Consider the following 16304-nt stretch of genomic DNA (forward strand, 5'->3'; position numbering starts at 1 on the left):
TATATCTTTGAAATTTTAAAAAAATCTTTAACAAATAAATAGACGGAGGAGAGAGAAAAATAATTATAGATTTAACCATTTTTACATTTGAAAGATGGTAAATTCATTTTCACAATATTAACTGAAGTGAGTGATCTGTCTATTAATAAAAAATTATAAGTTTGCATTTATGTATATATTTTAATTTTGATTCAATTATTTTGCTAATACCAAAGAATTTATAGTCTAGAGGTATTTGATTTTATTGTGAAAAATAAAGATGAAACATTCAAAAAATCTCGAGTTTAAAACTAGTTGGAAGAAATAATGGTAATAGGTCACCATTTGTGGGTGTGGGGTCACAACCTTATCATCTCGTTCTTTATTGAAGGTATGCGGATTGGAAAATTAATTTTTAGCGCGTGCATACGACCCTATGTTTATAGCATTTATCGTTTTCATTAAAAAAAATTACTTTGCTAATGATTTTTATTTGTATGAAAAATGATTAGGTTTGTGTGCATTTCATTAGGCTATCAAAGGTACTTAATAGACATTTGCCAACGACCTTCGGGTCTATTGATACACGGGTCGCTGATAGAGCTCTCACCGAGTGGTGAGAGTTCGATTCTCGGTTGAGGGCACATTTCTGGGAGTTGTGAATAGTGATTGTGTATGGGTGGTTCCAGTGCCCATATGAGTGCGGCCCCGTCCTTATTTATTCTACCAAAGTTTGTACACGTCCCTGGGCTCTCTAGTGGGTTCACTCCGCTCCTCTTCAATAAAAAATTTCCTTTATAGACATTTATGATTTATACCATGCAGTAAATAATTAATTATTGATTCAATTAGTATATCCTATGCCTGACATATTATTATTACTAGTACTAGCATAATCAAGAGGTTCTTCAGGGGTATATATGTAAAACTCTCTATAATATAAATTATATAAGATATGACATTACCACAAAGTCTACACAACACACACTATGTTCATGTACTGGCTTTTTTTTTTTCACTAGTGGTTGCAGGGAACAAAATGAAATGGAGGCTTTTGTGGATAGGGGTGACTTCCATCTATTAAATTATTATTATATCCATTATAATGGTTATATTCCCAACTTTTTCTTAGTGGTGCAGATCCCTTAAAATGTATGTGTATGCCCATTTTAGGTTCATCATGAGCCTTGTTTTTCATGTGTTTGTGTAGATGGGGATAAAATATAACTTAACAACTTTTAATATTTTATTTATACACTAAGACAAAATAAATTGCAATATATTTATATATATTGCATTCATTGCGTGAAAATCAGCAAAAAAAACTATTTTTGTTGCCTAATTAATTTTTTTTTCTTCTGTTTTGCTTATATATATATATATTACTTATAGAGAAAAAGGTTTCTGTGGATTTATACAGACGTCCACAGACAGCAACAGTAGAATTAAGATAATACACAATGAGAGCTAATCTTGTGTTAATTGGGTTGAATTTTAAAAATACTGTTCATCCAATGTACATTATTTATAAACACAGTATTACTATTCATTGAATAGTGCAGAACCGTGGATTGAAATCCAACGGCCCAGAACAACGTTCACAGATTACGAATCTGTGAACGTGCGTAGAGGATCGATGCTCTCACACACACACACATATATATATATATATATACATATATGTGTTTAATATTTATTATGTACATAGCTTTATAAAAAACTTTAAAAATTTATTAATAATAACCATATTTTCTTTATATTAGTATAGAGCATAAGTATATGTTTTTCAAACTAAAATTCAGTTAAAAAATTAATTTAAAAAATCATACTAGCCAAAAACTAAACTACACATCTATCTTTTTATAAAAAATTTAAACTAACTATTAATCAAAGAGAGACATATAAATAATTAAAGTTTTTTTAAATGTATACAAGCTACATATTTAAAACTCTTGATCTCTGATTCGGGAGAAAAATTGATAGAGAAAGTTTTTTTTTTTATAAAAATATATCACTAATTACTCACTCTTATTTACAGAAAATGCAGTCAAATTTTTTATTATAAAATCTTTAAGCATATGTATCAATGAAGGAAGAATATCAATATTACAAGCATCAATTCATAGGAAAAATTGGTTGCGTGCCCTTGGAAGTAATTAATTAAAATAAAAAATCCTTTAAGCATTTATATAAAAAAAGGAAGAATATCAATATTACAAACATCAAATCATAAGAAAAAATGATTGCATACTCTTGCAAGTAATTAATTAACCCAATAAATTAGAATCCAATTTAAGCAAAGCAATTTGCTACATCAAACCTTTAAGTAAAAGGCTCTTAGTAGGCCCAAGTAACAAATAAAACCATATCCTAAGCATAACAAATAACTCAATGTTCATTAGCCTACTTGTTTGGTTGAGAATAATGTTGATCAACCTAACCTGACATTAAAATCTTTATTTAATCTTTTCCCAAAATTATATTTTTCTAAAAATTAAAGTTTATGGAGGAGGAAGACGATGATAAAATAGGTGTAAGCTATATATATATATATATATATATATATATATATATACTTATATTATTCAGTATTATCCCCCAACTCTTTTTATTTGTTTATGAGTTATTGTATTGCATTAATAAAACTTATTTAATTAGAGTGATATCAATGATCCATTAAAGGGTTTTTTTTTATTGTTTGCTAGGAAATGAAGAAGTTAGGTCATGTTTTATAAGTGTGTTAATTATTTGAATATCTTTAGACATATTATATTAATTTATATATATATATATATAGATTCAAATTAAATCATGTGCTTCGTTATTTTATTATTAAAATTTTATGGTAATTGAACGGGCATTTTACACAATGATTTATTTTAAAATTTAAAGTGGAGTTAATTTTCTACTAAAAAAGAGAATTACATCAAGACTAACACTAAAAATTTTCGGTTTATTATTTTTGTGAAAATCTGACCCATTAAGAAGAGAAAACAGTATAGATTAGAAACAACACTCTTAGGGGGTGTTTGGATGTCAAGAGCGGAGTGGGAGTGAGGGGGGAGTACATGCAATCCCTTGTTTGGGTGTCCATCAATAGGAGTGAGAGGGGATTGTGGAGGGAGTGAGACTCACCCATGTGAGTGAGTCTCAATCACCATGCTTTTGGGGGGATTGCCCAATCCTGGATATGGAAAAGACTTATATGCCCCTAGGTTTACAAATATTTATTTTGATAATTAATTAGTTAAATTTTTTTGAATGGGTTACACAAATATAATTAAAAATATCTTATTATAGTTAATACCATTAATTATTATCTAATTAATAATATTAATATTTAAATATAATACTTATAACAAAATTATAGTATTATAAAAATTAAATAGTTATTTTTTTACAATTAATTAGTTAAATTTTTTTTGAATGTGTTAAAACAAATATAATTAAAAAAATATCTCATTATAGTTAATACCATTAATAACTAGCTAATTAATAATATTAATATTTAAATATAATATTTATAACCAAATTATAGTATTATCAATGTAAATAGTTATTTTTTTATAATTAATTAGTTAGATTTTTTTTCAATGTTTTAAAAAAATTATAATTAAAAAAATAATTCAAGATATTTAACATCAGTTAATTAATATCTAATTAATGATATTAACATCTCATCCAAAAAAATTAGATTGAAATTATAGTATACCAAAAATTAAATATTTATTTTTTTCATAATTTAAAAAAATATATAATTAAAAAAATAAGTCATTATTATATATACAATATCATTTATATGGATGACGGTCATAATTGTCATTTTATCATATTCACTTTCTTTACTTTTCCCATTCCCAATAAATTACACTCTCCAAACCTTACCAACCAAACACATTCTTCATTCTCACTCCTCCTCCATTACCCCTCATGTCACTCCCAATCCACTCCTCCCCCAATCCACTCTTGGCATCCAAACACCCCCTTATTTCTTCAATATATATTTCTATATATACAATTGGAGCTATATGTCATTGTATAATTAATATTACATGACTAGTAATTTTTAATAACAAGGGCTTATGATTATGATTTTAATTACTTAATTTTTTTATTCTATCTTTTGGAATATTAAATATTAATGTACTATAAATTAGTTTTTTTTGTGTGTTAAAGAAGATTGTCCAAAAGAATATTTATATTTTTTTCAAAAACAATGAAACACCCCGCTTTAATTTAAAACATTTTTTTGGAAAGACATGACCCTCGTAAAATAATTTTTTCTATCACTTATTTATTTATTATATTATTTTTATTTTTACTTCAATACACGCACGCTCTTTAGATTATAGTATAAGGATATTTATATTTTGAATATAATTAAACATAAGTTATTTGAACCTTAAAATTTTTTTTATTTTTTTTTGGGTTTGTTTTGACCAGATGGTTAATTGAATGTATATCTCCTACCAAGGCGGAGCCAAAAATTATAAAGTAAGGGGGTGAATTAAAAAAAAATATATTAATAAATTTTGTTTAAAATTTATTTATATGTTAATTTATAGTTTAATTTATAAAAATAAGTGCCAAATAATAAAGTTTTACAAAAACTTAACTAAGAAATATAATTTTATATTTTGTGTAAATTAATTTATAAAAAACTAAAAACTAAAACATAGATTTTTGAAAAAAAAAAATGCATATATACTACATCAAATAATTTATAAATTATCAATAGATTAAATAATAGGTTTTTATAAATATTTTTTTAAATATTATTTTTAAGAAGATAAATATTAATTTATAAAAAAATTGATATTAAAATAATAAAAATAAAACCCTAAAGAAATATAGAGAAAGAGAAATTTTAAAAAAATATTAAAAAACTTGCATACAGAGAGAGAGAAGGGGGCCCCTTGTTTGGGTCGGAGAGGAGAGAGGGGTGAAAGGAGGGGGTGGCGAGGGTTCGCAGATGACAAGGTGGGCGGCCACCCCTACCCCTGCCCCCCTCTCTCTTCGCCCTTGTCTATAGTTGTACTTTAAGTATCTGCACGTCTAATTTGTAGACTAAAGTTGCACTTTAAGTATTATGTAATTTTTTTAATAAATGAGACTAGCATTGTTATTGGAAGGCATGCACATGACTAACAATCAATTATCCCGCTCGAGCATCTTTACCTGATGACGTGGGGTGCTGATTGAAAATCAAATTACCTACAAACACAATCCGTTATAACTACTATATCTAATAAGATTTGAACTTATGCCTAGGGCTGTTAAAAAAATCTCTTAAACCGTAAACTAGATCAGACCGGTTTTTTCTGAACTGCTGGTCCGGTTCCAACCAGTTTCATCATTAACCGGTCCGGTCCGATTTTGGAACTGATTCCCAACCGGTTTGGTCCGGTTCCAGTTCTTGGAACCACAGTCCAAACCGGACCGGACCGGTTTATTTATAAATCTGTAAATATGGTTTTCGTTTTAGGTTTATTAAAAAATTGTTTTTATAGGGTTCAGAACAAAAACTAAAAAGGCAAAAAAGACAAAAAGTAAAAACTCCTTTCTGAGCTCTCTGCCTCCGAGGGATCGAGACTTCCGAGCCTCCGGCTCCGCCAGTCAGCCTCCGGCCTCTCTTTGATCCCTCTCACTCTCCACCACGCTCGCTCCCTAGTCTTTCTCTACCTCTCTCGCTCTCTCTCTCTCTCTTCGAAGTTGAAGATTTCGATCGAAAGGTATCTTTTGACTCTTGATTGTGTTCTTTCTTTTCTCAATGATTGATTTGGTACTGAAGTGTTATTGTTAGTTTGTTACAATCAACGGATGATTCGAGGATTTCTTCTTGTTTTTTTTGGTTGAATTTGGTTTTTTTTTACTGATGGGCGATTGGCTTTGGTTAAGCTATTTAGGTTGGGGACTTGGGGTTTTACCTTTTTGGTGATCGAGCTTGATCTTACTGTTTGTGTTTAGTGGTTATTGTTTGTGATTCACTGATTATGTTTAGTGTTTACTGTTTGTGATTCACTGTTTTCTATATTCACTGAAAGTTTGAAATACATTCTCTTGGATCTTATCACCTTTTCTCTTTTCTATATTCTTCTCTTCTCTTAATCATTAAAGAAAAGAATGGAATGTAGGTAATTGGTTGGAACTACATGTGTTATTGTTTTGGTAGATTATTTACTCATTCTAATTTCTAAGTATTTCTAACCATGTATAATTCTGAATTTCTAATTAATCTAATTAAATTTGCAATGTTTCCACTTTACTTCTTTAGACTGGTCACTGTACCACTATGTTGCTTTCTAATTTCTAATTTCTAACTTGATTGTTTTATTATTGGTTTAGCAAATTTGATGGCTGAAGAAAATAAAGTTACATCTAGAAATGTAACAGAGACAGCGTCAATTACGTTGTTTCAAGAAAGAGGAAATCTTCTTTGTGGTCAGATGTTTGGGAAGATTTCAAAGAAATAGAGGGGACTGATAGGGTTGAATGTAAACATTGCAGGAAGAATTACAAGTGTGATAAGAGCAAAAATGGCACTAGTACTTTGTGTCAGCATAAAGGAAAGTGCACGAAGAATCCAAATAATGATAGCAAAAGCCAAAAAACTCTAACCTTTGACAAGGTAATGGAACTGAAGATGGTAAGTTGGTGACCGTGAATTTTGATCCTAAAGTTTGTAGAATGGCTTGTGCCGAGTACATAGTGTGCGGGGAGCTACCATTTAGGCATGTTGAAAATGTGGCATTCAAGGCATTTTATTTCAAGCTACAACCTAAGTTTAAGCCACCATCTCGGACACCTGTGGCTAGAGATTGTTACCAACTGTACTTGGACATGAAGACAAAATTGTGTAAGAATATGAAGAAGTATAGAGTTTCCTTGACCACAGACACTTGGAGATCCATTTAGAATATCAACTACATGTGTGTCACAGCGCATTTTATTGATAAGGGTTAGGTTTTACATAAGAGAATCATCAACTTTTTTCAAGTTCCAAATCACAAGGGGGAGACCATTAGTTGAGAGCTTGAGACATGCATGAGAGAATGGAAGATAAAAAAACTATGCTCTATCACAGTTGATAATGCATTATCTAATGATACAACACTAAACAGTTGGAGGAGGAAATTGTGTTCAGTTACAAGTTCTATTGTCTTGGAGCCAAAATTTCTACACTTAAGATGTGGTGCTCACATCATCAATTTGATTGTGAATGAAGGCTTGAAGGAGATCGAGAAGTTTGTTGCTTCCATAAGGCTTGCTTGCAAATTTGTGCAGTCTTCAACAGTGAGACAACAATTATTTGAAGAATGTTGTGAAAGAGGAAGAATTGAAACAAAAGCCTTATTGTGTTTAGATGTGGCCACTAGGTGGAATTCAACCTATCTTATGTTGGATACAGCAATAAGATTCCAAAAGGTATTTGATAGGATGGTTGGCGATGGGAATTATGATAATTATTTCATAGAAGAGGATCAACAACCACCTACTGATGATGATTGGGAGCAGGCAAGGAAATATACAGAGTTTCTGAAGACTTTTTATATGGCCACTAAATATTTTAGTGGGTCATCATATACAACATCAAACTTATTTCTTCTAGAAATATTTGATATTTCCCAAAAGTTAAATAAGATAATAAATCAACCAGATGAGAATCCCACACATTGTATGATGGCTATTAGAATGAAGCAAAAGTTTGACAAGTACTGGGGGGATGCAGAGAAAATTAGTGATGTGTTGTTTGTGGCTTCTGTTCTTGATCCAAGGTTCAAGTTCAAATTAGACATTTTTATGCTAAATGTCGGAAGCCACAAGATTATATTGAAGCTTTGTGCCAGAAAATTGAGAAATTGCTTAAGGATTTGTTCAGCTTGTATAACAAAGAAAATCCACAGTCCTCAAATGATAAGCAAAACACACAAAGTGCTTTAGTTGAAGTTGAGGAACAAGAATCAGATCTTTTTGCTGAATATGCAGATCCTGAAGACTCTTCATCAAGTAAGCATGAAGTTGATAAATACTTGAATGATAGTTATGAACCATACACTCGGCAATTTGATATTCTCAGTTTGTGGAGGTTGAATGGTCACAAGTACCCAATCTTGTCGGACATAGCTCGTAAGTGTTTAAGTTTCTACAGTTTCTTCTGAATCTGCCTTATCTGATGGTGGTAGAATTCTTGATTCATTTAGGAGTTCTTTGCATCCAAGGATGGTTGAGACGTTGATGTGTTTTCATGATTGGTTGCTTGCCAGTAGTCTTCTACCTATTATGGATGAAGAATACAGAGAAGAGTTGGACAACTTATTGCATTCTCAAAAAATTTTGGCAGGTTATCTTCATACCTCATTCTTATTTATTTTATAATTTTGTTTACTAAATTCTTAAACTTGTTTTTTCTTCCTGTTTACAACAATTTTCAGAAATGGAAGCAATGTCAATCGGTTCACATTCACTTGGGGAACAATTACCTTCCATAATCTCCGAAGGGGATGATAGTGAAGGGGACTCAGATTAATCTTGTTGTGTTTGCTTTTTTTTTTTTCTAGTTATTTTGTTGTGGACTTCACCTTTGCTTTCTGAATTTTTCTAGTTGTTGTGGACAACCTGTGTGCACATACCATGATAACAAGCTAGTTTGCAGTGCAGCAGTGGATCTATCATAAGGAGGCATTGGATTTGTTCATAAATGGCTTATTATCATGGTCTCCACTCTCCAGTATTATGAGTTTGTGGTTGTGTGGGCTTGATTCATCAGCATAATTTGACTGTTTTGTTTTTCACTGTACATGTAAAGGATTGAAGTTCATCAATTCATTGTATTGGGGATATCAGTGGGAATTCATTCTAAAAAGTTTTATAGTTTTTGTATTTTTTTTATATAAGAAAATAAGGGAATGGGCATGAGTGCACTCTTGATGTAAATAAAATTCATCAATGAAAAGCCAGTTTGTGTTTTTATATACAATTTGGGTTTTCTATAAAACAGGACACCAGATTCTTTCTTTGTGATCTTGTACATGAAAAGCATATATATGGATATGCTCAGGGGAAACATGAGGTTAGTGAGTAAATGTGTATATTCACTTCTTGCATCAAGACTTGGTAGAGTTTCTATGAATTCTTTTAGTATTAGATTGGTCATTTGGTCTCCTTCACTTCTGGTTGACAGGTTGTGCCTTCTGAGTTTGACTTATCACCCGCGTATGGTAGCACTACCACTGGTGCCGCATTAGATGCCCACTCCTCCTTTAAAAAGGTGTTGAATCTAATTATCATTTCTCTTCGGAATTCCAGCTCTCGTGTGAAGAGATCAAAGAGGACAAAGGCGAGGATTTATAGATAAGTAATGTATATTAATTAATTTAATTTTAATTTATAAAACCCGGGACCGAACCAGACCGGACCAAAGCGGTCCAAAACGGTCCAAACTGGAACTGGACCGGACCAGACCGGTCCATAACGGTTTGGACCGGTCAAGGTTTCCCTGTTATTTGGTCCGGTCCTGTCCCAATAATAAGGAAACTATTTAACCTGTCCGGTCCGGTTTTGGACTGTGCATAGCCCTACTTACGCCACTTGAACGTTTTATATTTACCTTTAGTAGTGGGGTCAGTGCCATTGGGCTATAAATCCGTATTAGCTAAATCAACAACTTAAATATTTTTAATCAACCCAAGAACTCAAATTTCAATATTACAAACTTCAATTCATATATATATATATATATATTGATCATAAAGAATCAAAATTATCTATAAATAATAAGAACAAACATGTACAAAAGATCACTTAAAACAGTATTTTTTTAGCAAGCATGCTTGAAATAGATAAAGAAATGGCGGAGAGGCCAAAGAAGTTATCATCCTCTTTCTCAAGTGGAGAAACAATGCCACCTTCACTGAAACCATCTTCACAAGTCTGTGGATCATCAACAACACTACTAAGATAAGTTATAGCATCATCAAACCTCTTGGCTTTGATTGCTTTAACACTGTCTCTAAGTGCAGAGATGGCATCAGAATACAACTCCTCACAACTCTCCAAGCATGACCTCATGTACGTATCATTTGCTGGTGTGGCCTTCAAGAGCTTCTTAACTTGTGACTTAACATGTGTGGCATTTTTGATGGAGAGTTTTAGAGAAATGAGTGCAAGTCCTCTGAGGTCTGATTTATGGCTTTTTGGAACTGAACTTAGAGAGTTGTTGCAGAGATTGAAGCTCACATTTGGATCTCCATCAGCACATCTCTTGCAAGTATCTGAGACGATGTCCAGCTTCTCACTGCTGGTCTCCGAAGAACAATAATGGATGTTGCTAAAGAGAAGAAAAGTGATGGAGAAGATGATTAGGAATGGATTCATTGTTTGAATTGATATTGTGATGGAGATAATTAGCGAGTTTTGTTTGCATTGATATATATGTATATATACATATATATATATATATATATATATATGTAAATTGGAAGAGTTGGGTTATGCTTGAAGGAAAACAAGAATGATGTGGGGGATGGAGTGGGAGAGGAGATGAAAATGGTGTGATTTGCGGGGGGAGAAGCAAATGGCGTGAGATTTCTAAAGTTGGAAGGCCGGTTTGGGTTTCTCTAGTGCTCAAAGGATGTAAAACTTTGTTTGCATGATCACGCATGCTTTGGTCGCACGTTCTCATTCAGTTCCAACTGCCATTAATTGTGCATGCATTGGTGCAACCTAACCTTAAAAATCTAGACTCAACAGACTTAGACCTCAGGTTGCATGTGTATCTTGTAGTAGTGGTTTTGGAAGTTTTCATTGAGGGTTAAATAGAGTAAGACAGTGTGAATGTGTGCGTTTTTGCCATAGTGAATGTCTCTTTCTATAGGTCATTTGAGTTGTTTTCAAGCTTTTAAATAATTGCTTTAGTGAGAGTGCACTCAAGGAAAGCATCATTGATGGGCATAAGAAGGAGTGGTTTCAAAGTATGGCTGGGGCGTGGGGGGTTTGGGGTTATAAGCTTTCTTATCTTATCTTCTGATAAAAAAGTAACAATTTTGTATTATGTGATGGGCCTTTCATGTTTTGTGCAAGTTTATTGTTGGGAAAGGACAAAGATATGGTGCCATTCAACCTTTACACTTATGTGCATTAGATGCAGTGGTGCTAAGGGTCCTGCTCTGAGTGCATGCTTGTAGTCCAATTTTTGTGTTGGCTCGATGAAAACGCATTGGGCGGGCTTTTGTCCCTATCTTCATATATGTTACTGCTGCTACAATGTTAATTGAAAAAAGGCCAGGTTTCTTCCTTAATTTCTCCATCCTAATTTCATCTTGGAGAAGATCTACAAGAGATGGAACATGGATTCTCAAAGATCATGAAAGATTGATTATCATTTTTGTAGTACCAAATTCTTATTAATAATTGAGAATTCCCCTAAAACTAGACTAGGCATTGTTAAGGTCATTTTTAAGTATTTCAAGGAAAGAAAGGTTATCAAGCAACTTATAATTGGCATGCAATTGTAGTTTCATGTGTTAAAGATAATTATGTTAATTTTATCTATTGATTTATGGTATTATGATATTTTTATATCTTGCGATTTGACTCATTTGGTATAATCTTTTGTTAAGTGATTCCTAAATATGAGTGAGGAACCGGCCACTCCAAGAAATATTAAAAAGAAAGATCGATAGATTACTTAACAAAAGTCATAATCATTCATGAAAAGAACCTAAAATACAAAGCTTTGATTCCAAGAATGTATAAACTAACAACTCCCCATTAACCTTGAGGAGGTTGCACGTCCATGATGTTTACGGTTAGACATCATTGACCAATTCAAAAGCAGATTAAAAATCTGCAGAATTAAGTAAACAGGTTTTATATAACATAATCTTCAGTTCAATTGGGCTTCTTCAAGCTGCATTTGGGCTTCTTTTTTTCATCGGGCCCATTGGCCATATCAATACTCCTCTCCCCAGCTTGACTCCTCGTCACCAAGACCAGACCATTTGATCAAGGCTTCTTTCTTTAGTTTCCCTGATCTCTTAACACTTCTTACTTGTAAAAGGTTCTCGGTTAAGCGACTCCAGTGCCAACTTTGTCTCATTGTCAGATGGTGTTCCTTTGCATTCTCCAAGTTTTGAGACATGGAAAACCGAGTGGATTCAAGACTATTCTGGCAGATCTAGCTAATAAGCCACTATGCTGATGTGACGAATAATTGTGAATGGCCTGAAATAATGTTGGAAAAGCTTGTTTGAGGTTCGGCGTTGGACAGTCACTTGTCGGTAAGTTTGCAGCTTGACATAGACTAAACCCATTGATTTAAATTCTTTGTCTTGCTTATCGCTGCCTGCATTGTGTTTCATAAGCTGCCTGGTTTGATGGAGGGTACGTTTGATTTTGTCACGCCCTAACTCGGCCCGGCCGGACCCGACGCACGTACAAACGACCGCAGACCCACAGGGCGTTAGCCCTATAAGCCTGCAAGGCCTCAGAACCTGATTCAGAGTAAACAACTTAACAAACCAGTAGAGTCACTGGATTACCAACTCTATAAAGTACACAATACCGGAATACAGAAATCCAAAATACAAAATACAGGAATATAGGGATAGACAATGACAAGAACTCAAAATTTACAACGGATAAGACAACATCTACAGACAATCTTTCAAGATCCAAGCTGGTCTATCACTCTTGATCTGAAAAGGATTTAAAGAAAATCTATGAGCTCACTAGCCCAGTAAGTAATCCAGAAATTGATCAAAACAACAAGGTTTATAAATCTCAAATTCAAATGCCAAGAACAATTAAGCTTTTCAACTCAAATTGAACAGAGTTTACAAATAAATAGCCCATTAGGGGTATAATTCCAAAAACAAAAATGTCGTTAACCAAAACATTGCAGGTAAAAGAATTATCAGTTTTCAAAATTGTCAAACAGAGACATAGTAAATCATCAGATATGAGCATTGGTCTCCAAAGCATAGTTAGACTAAGCCAAAAATTTCAGAGGTATGTTTCAATTATACCGGATTTTCAGAATATTACAAGTTTTCGAAATAAAAATTTAAATAACTTATATACTATAATATTCTAATAAAAGAATATATACAAATACGTCATTCACCAAAAATTGAAAACTAGAAACACGATCTCAAGATGCAAAAAACTTCAAGGCAGGATAAAAAGTGTGCCTAAGATATACCCGGAAATTAAAAACACATAAATAGTGCAATTGAAAGAAAAATCAAAATCAAAAGTCAAAGCAGAGATTAACATGTTCTAGAGTATGTCTCCAAATTCACTGTAAATACCAAAGATCATTTGTTTATCCTCGGTGACAGACCCGAGCCAAAATAACAGAAATCATTTATTTACCCACGGTGACCCGAGACTGAATACCAGGTGACCGTTGATTATTTCACTGAACGGACACGATGCGAAACTGCAGTCTCATTTTCCCAAAATTACTTGTCGATAAGGTCATGGTTTAACCCCCCACTGAAAGGGTTGCATATTGCTCGTTTGGAGACCAAAATATTCAAATACAAAAAATATTTACAAGGTACAAATTCAGAAATCACCAAATTCCTCCGATGCCCAAGTTCGCAGAAAATAAATTAAATTTCAAGATCCCACTTTTGGGAGAACTAAAATATACGGAAATTAAAGATTAAGTAAACAAAACATTTAAAATTATTTAAAATACTAAATTCTTGAAACTAAAGTAAAACAAATATACAACTAAATAAATAATGGACATAATTTAAGCGGATCATACCAACGTCTGGATTAAGTACACAGTTCAAAACATTTAATATAGTCATCTAAACGAAATCACAATACTAGTATAAATAATAAATCAATAACCAAAACAAAATGAAAAGTAATATTAAATTAAGACCATTGAATAAAAATATCTAAACATACATCTTCAAAAATAATAATTTCAATATTAACAAAAATAACAGATATTCAAAATAAAATAACAAGACAATTAATTTACCGAATAAAATAATTTCTCGAATACTAAAATACGGAATTATCGGTGGATTACTTATAATATTCATAACAAAAATAGTTTTTGTAGGGCAAATTCGAATTTTTCAAAAATATTCAATTCAAATACCCAAAAATCACTCGAAATACTAAGGTAGAGTTTCTAAAACATGCCAAACTTTATAATCCAAATATGATCAAATATTCCTTTAAACAAAAGTTGCAAGCTGCCACTCCTATGAAATTTTAAATATAGAATCAAATAATATTAGAACTTTTGGAATTAATACTTGTCAAAAATATTAGGTGCGGATTACTTACCTCGAAAATACTCTACTCCAAGACACAATGCGAAGACCCAAAGTCACTTCTCAAGTGGTCCTATAACCCAAGGATTGGCAACCATTACAACTCAAGAAAGAATGAACCATTCAAAACATAAAATGAACAACATAAACTAGGGTTGTTGGTCATCATCAAGGCAACTACCTAAGATCACACAAGGACTGCAAGGTCACTTTCAAATGCAAAAACACACATCCTAAGGCTGCAGAATTTAGAAGGTGAGTGTGTTCTTCTAAGCATGCACTAGTTGGCCCTTAAGCATGCTTGAAAGAAACAAGAAGACATGCAAAAAAACTAATTTACAAGCATAAAGTTTGGGTTTCTAATGAGTTCAAAAACATTAACAGGCTGCAGGTTTCCATGTAAGAATATGCAGAGATAAACACTCAAATGGCTGTAGCTTTTGATGTAAATATAAGTATATATGTATACCAACAAAAGGCTGTAGTTTTCATGCAAAAATATACAAAGATAAACACTCAAATGGCTGCAGTTTTCATGCAAAAATGTGCAAAGATAAACATTCAAATGGATGTAGTTTTTGATGTAAATATAAGTATATATGTATACCAACAAAAGGCTGTAGTTTTCATGCAAAAATATACAAAGATAAACACTCAAATGGCTGCAGTTTTCATACGAAAATATATGCCTATATATTCTTTCAAAAGGATAAAACTCTTGAAGCAAACCTAAGAATATAAACAAAGAAGATTTCATCTTGGCATACAAACATGCTATGAATGGAAAGCTAAGCTTTTGATCGAGGTGGACAATCCTTGGTAACTACCTCTAGGTTTGCCGACAAGTTGTCGACGATGATCTCTTCCCCAGCTTGATCACCGTCTCTATAGTGCTCCGCAATGATTCTCACCCTTGAAGCTCTAAGTGGAGAAGTAATGGAAACCAAGGAGATGAAGGAAACAAGGGAGGGAGGGAGGAGGCAAGGAGGTTGACACTTGATTTGACCACAAGCATGGATGTGATGGAGCCCGGGAAATCCTTCGGGAATTCCTCCTTTTAACAAGCTTTTCACAACAAGATGACAAGGAGAAGAGGGATTATGGGAGAAAAGAGAATATATATATATATATATATATATATAGCATCCTAAGCAAGAGTTAATGCATGGGCGGGGTCCACAGATTTTGTCTAAGATTTGGTGGTGGGTGTGTAGTATATTGTCAATGGAGGCATTATGAAAGGTCCCTTTTTGGTAGTGTAGTATGGTGATGCGAGGTCGGCCAAACAAAGCTTGGTAGGGTGGGAGGCCAATTGCAGTGTGTGGGGTAGAATTATACTAGTAATGGGCGAGGTGTATGTAGCGGGTCCAATTTTGAGGGTGATCCGAGGTAAAGCAGTGTAGATAGCATTCGAGGATTCAATTTACTACTTACGTTTGACCATCAAATTTGGAATGGTAGGCGCTATTGTAGTGTAATGATGTGCCTAGCCATTGAAATAGTTCTTTCCAAAAATTGCTTAAGAAAATGGGATCTTGAAAGGAGACGATAGTTTTTGGTAGGCCATGTATTTTGTATATGTCTGTGAGGAAAATGGAGGCTAAGCAAGCAACTGAGTATTTTGGAGGTAAATGTATAAAATGGGTGAATTTTGTTAATCTATCGACCAATTCTCAGATAGTGGTTTTGTCAGTGGAATTAGGCAGGGCAGTGATAAAATCCATGGAGATATCTTCCCAAACATGACCGGGGATGGGTATGGGATGAAGGAGACCATAAGGTTTAGTTGTGAGATATTTGTTTTGCTGACAGGTTTGACAGGCAACAATGAATCGATGAACATCCTTTCTCATTCCTGGCTAGAAGAATACAGAAGACAATCGACCAAGTGTAGCTTTGATCCTGGAGTGTCCTCCCATTGGAGAACTATGAAACTCAGCAAGCAATTGTTGTGGTAAGTTGGTTTAATTTTGGAAGGGATATATATCCTTTCCTTTCCTTGAATTAGATCAAGCCATCATG

The 16304-nt window shown here is 33.0% G+C and overlaps 2 protein-coding genes and 1 long non-coding RNA gene across 3 annotated transcripts; 1 reads left to right on the top strand and 2 right to left on the bottom strand.

The window, feature by feature from the left end:
- The first annotated feature begins 6666 nt into the window (after positions 1-6666).
- On the top strand, positions 6667-8506 carry LOC120271527. Its single transcript, XM_039278216.1, has 5 exons — positions 6667-6835; positions 7205-7494; positions 7755-8080; positions 8163-8320; positions 8412-8506. Exons 1-5 carry the CDS (start codon positions 6667-6669, stop codon positions 8504-8506), a joined length of 1038 nt encoding a protein of 345 aa, XP_039134150.1.
- A 1163-nt stretch (positions 8507-9669) lies between these two features.
- Positions 9670-10736, bottom strand: LOC120272509 (putative invertase inhibitor). The gene has a single exon (XM_039279345.1). It carries the CDS (start codon positions 10351-10353, stop codon positions 9781-9783), a length of 573 nt encoding a protein of 190 aa, XP_039135279.1. The 5' UTR covers positions 10354-10736; the 3' UTR covers positions 9670-9780.
- Positions 10737-11778: 1042 nt separating this feature from the next.
- On the bottom strand, positions 11779-15271 carry LOC120272646. Its single transcript, XR_005540223.1, has 3 exons — positions 15110-15271; positions 14296-14355; positions 11779-12470 (listed from the first exon to the last, which is right to left on the bottom strand). It is a non-coding gene; the product is annotated as an uncharacterized LOC120272646 (long non-coding RNA).
- Positions 15272-16304: the final 1033 nt, after the last annotated feature.

Source organism: Dioscorea cayenensis, chromosome 11 (genome assembly GCF_009730915.1).
Source record: "Dioscorea cayenensis subsp. rotundata cultivar TDr96_F1 chromosome 11, TDr96_F1_v2_PseudoChromosome.rev07_lg8_w22 25.fasta, whole genome shotgun sequence".
NCBI classification, from domain to species: Eukaryota; Viridiplantae; Streptophyta; class Magnoliopsida; order Dioscoreales; family Dioscoreaceae; genus Dioscorea; species Dioscorea cayenensis.